Source organism: Fukomys damarensis, unplaced genomic scaffold, assembly GCF_012274545.1.
Source record: "Fukomys damarensis isolate Sample0158 unplaced genomic scaffold, DMR_v1.0_HiC HiC_scaffold_19, whole genome shotgun sequence".
Lineage (NCBI taxonomy): Eukaryota > Metazoa > Chordata > Mammalia > Rodentia > Bathyergidae > Fukomys > Fukomys damarensis.
Genome location: NW_022900931.1, coordinates 65,416,221 through 65,419,130, shown reverse-complemented (window position 1 = coordinate 65,419,130; position 2,910 = coordinate 65,416,221). Strand labels below are relative to the sequence as shown.

The following is a 2,910-nucleotide window of genomic DNA, read 5'->3' as shown; positions in this document are numbered from 1 at the left end:
CCAGCTCGCTCAGGCCCGGACGCCTGGGTGCCGCTCACCCTCCATGTCCGCGATGGTGGCTTCGTATTTGAGCCGCAGCTTGCTGAGGCTCTTGATCTTCTCCTCCTCCTCCGCCGCCTGGGAGGAGAACTCGGCCAGGCGCTCCTCCAACAGCCGCCGCTCCTGGGGTGATGGACGCGAGGGCGGTGAGGCGCCGGGCAGGAGCGGTGCCAACCTCCCGTGGCTTCTCCGCCCTTCAGCTGTGTCCCCAGCACCTTAACCCTAACCCTGCTGCCACTCCCACGCCCTGGGGCCCTGCGATCCACGGAGCCCCTCTGCACAGAGGCTAACTTCTGACACCGCCCGTCTCCCCTAGTGCTGGGCTTACAGGCGTGTGTGCTGCCACACCCTGCATATGTATATATTTTACATGAACCCAGGGCCTTTGCACTGAGCTACACTGCTGGCTTTGTTTGGTACCGGGGATCGAACTCTGGACCTTGCTCTTGTGAGGCAGGCGGCGGCACCACTGAGCTAAATCCCCAGCCCCATCGCGGGCTCTTGTACAAACTGTTTTGAGACGAAGAGGCTAAACTGCCCAGGCTGTGCTTAACCTCGGGATGCTCCTGCCTCAGCCTCCTCTGTGAGGCGGATGCCTGCTCACGCTCCGCCCGTTTCCTTGGTGGCTGTCTGGCGTGTCTCTGTTGGCTTCTGGGTGTTGCTCCCCTACATGCACCCAGTTCACATCGAGGCTCTTCCCGCCCCTCCAAAGCCCCAGGCCCACCTTGCCCAGCCTGGCGTTCCGGTCCTCCAGGAGCAGCAGGTCCTCCTCGAACTTCTTCAGCTTTGCCTCAGTTGTCACCTGCTCCATCTGGAGTTTCTGCCGCGCCCCCTCCTCGGCCTCCAGGTGGGTCTCCAGCTCCTGCGGCAGGAGCAGGGAGGAGGGGCTCAGGTAGGGGCCGGGCATGCTGGGGAGGATGTGGGGGGCACAGGCTCCAGGGCTGGTGGCCTGGTAGGTCCCTTCCCTGGGTGGGACTGGGGGTGCCAGGTGTGACCGGTCCCCCTTTTCACTTGGCGCCTAAGTGATCATTTCTTGAGTGCCTCCTGTGTACCAGGCACTGCTCTAGACCCTGAGGCCCTGAGGACGGAGAGAAGTCCCCATCCTGGGGTGACACCCCTCTGTGTGTTTAGGGGGCGTGCAGATGACTCATGGTAAATACAGTGAGCAGCTCACAGGCAGGAAGGGACTGCTACGTCAGGCAGCGCAGAGCGGAAGTTAGGACTCAGCGACATGTGCGGCCTTGACATCTGGTAAGTGTGGGAGGCCCCAGGTGGCCCAACCTCAGATGAGGTCCCAAGCTGCGGACCCCTCCTGACTGGGACCCGGTGAGGACCCGGTGAGCCCTGAGAGTCAGGATCCAGTCCCTGCCCGAGCGCGGAATCACACAGGACACCGCATCTCCCCCCGACACCAGGTCACGTCTGCCTCCGGTTCCTGCCCAGCCTATCCCAGCCCCACTGCTCACGCCAGGCCTGTGGGCGCCTCTGTGGGCCCTCGCGTGTCCCTCACGCTGTTTGTACTTGATGAGCTGTGGTCTTTCTCATCCATCAGGGGCCACCTGTTCCCCCATCTCCACAGCCCAAGGCACGGTTGGTTCCCCCTCACCCACGGGGCCGAATGCCACGGAGCTCTTGCCACCTGGTCAGTGTGACTGAAGAACCAAGTTTTGTCTTTTACTTTATGTATTTAAAATTTAAGACTAGATAATCACTGAAAAACTTTGAAGTAAGTGTGGGACAACTTGAAAATGTTGAGAATGTGAATTGTGTGTGTGTGTGTGTATTAATGGGTTATACTCACGGCCTCCCCACTGAGTGACATCCCCAGCTCTTTATTTTATTTTTTTTTAAATTTTGAGACAGGGTCTTACCGAGTTATTTAAACTGAGCTCAAACTTGCCATCCTCCTGCCTCAACCTCCCAGAGTGGGAGAGGTTTAGATGTACGCCACCAAGCCTGGCTGTGAAGCTAGTTTCTAAACTGCAGATATGAACTAGAAATAAAGATAAAATAATTCCAAGAAAACCCAGCATCTGATATTGAGATGCGCTTTAAGTGTAAAACACACACTAGATTTTGTAGAGGAACCACGGCTGGACAGCCTGGCTGAGGATACAGCAGCAGAAAGGTAGATGGAGCCAGGGGACAGAGTGGCCAAGACTGCAGACCTCCCTTGAACCCCTGGATCCAGCCATACCTGAAGCTGACACATTTTAGAGTCAGTATTTGAACTAAAAAAAAAGTTCTTAAATCACTTACAGCTAGCTAGGTTTTGTGTAAATTCATGCCCAAAAGGGGCTTGGCCGCACCTGGATGTGCAGCTGCAGCCGCCTCTTCTCGGCCTGCAGCTGGCGGCTGCTCTCCTCCTCTTCGCCCATGCGGGCCTCCATCTCGGTCACCACCAGCTCCAGCTCCTGCTTGCGGCTTGCTAGCCGTCCGCGAGTCTCCTCAGCCTCCGCACACAGCTCGGCCTCTGCACGCAACTGCTCGGCCAAGCGGGCGCGCTCCTCCTCCAGCTGCAGGGCGGCCGGAGGGCAAGGTCAGCGGGCGACGCTCGGGTTGGCTGTCCTCGGTCGGAGGGTCTCTGCCCTGGCTCCTTCTCCCCCCAGCACCCGGTATGCTCCGGTCTAATCCCCTCCCACCTGGACACCATCCTCCAGAAAACCCAATCTCCCATCGCATTTAATGCTCCTATGTCTAGAAATCTAATCAAAATAATTCAGAAAAATGTCTTTACCTTGGGACTTCGCCACACCCCCCACGTCCCGCTTCGCCCCTTACCCCTTGCAGCTAGGCTCCTCTAGGCCCCGCCCACAAAAGCGTCTCCCTATCCCATAGGCCCACCGGAGATCCGCCCCTCTGCTGGCCCCG

General features: G+C 58.4%; 1 protein-coding gene across 1 annotated transcript in view; it reads right to left on the bottom strand.

Moving 5' to 3' along the window:
• The window catches only part of Myh14 (myosin heavy chain 14), a gene marked incomplete at its 3' end in the record, with an annotated part of 49,559 nt that overhangs the window by 18,521 nt on the left and 28,128 nt on the right, over positions 1-2,910 (bottom strand). The window contains 3 exon segments of the mRNA XM_033766024.1: positions 22-162; positions 764-901; positions 2,349-2,638. Coding sequence (XP_033621915.1) covers positions 22-162; positions 764-901; positions 2,349-2,638 — 569 coding nt within the window.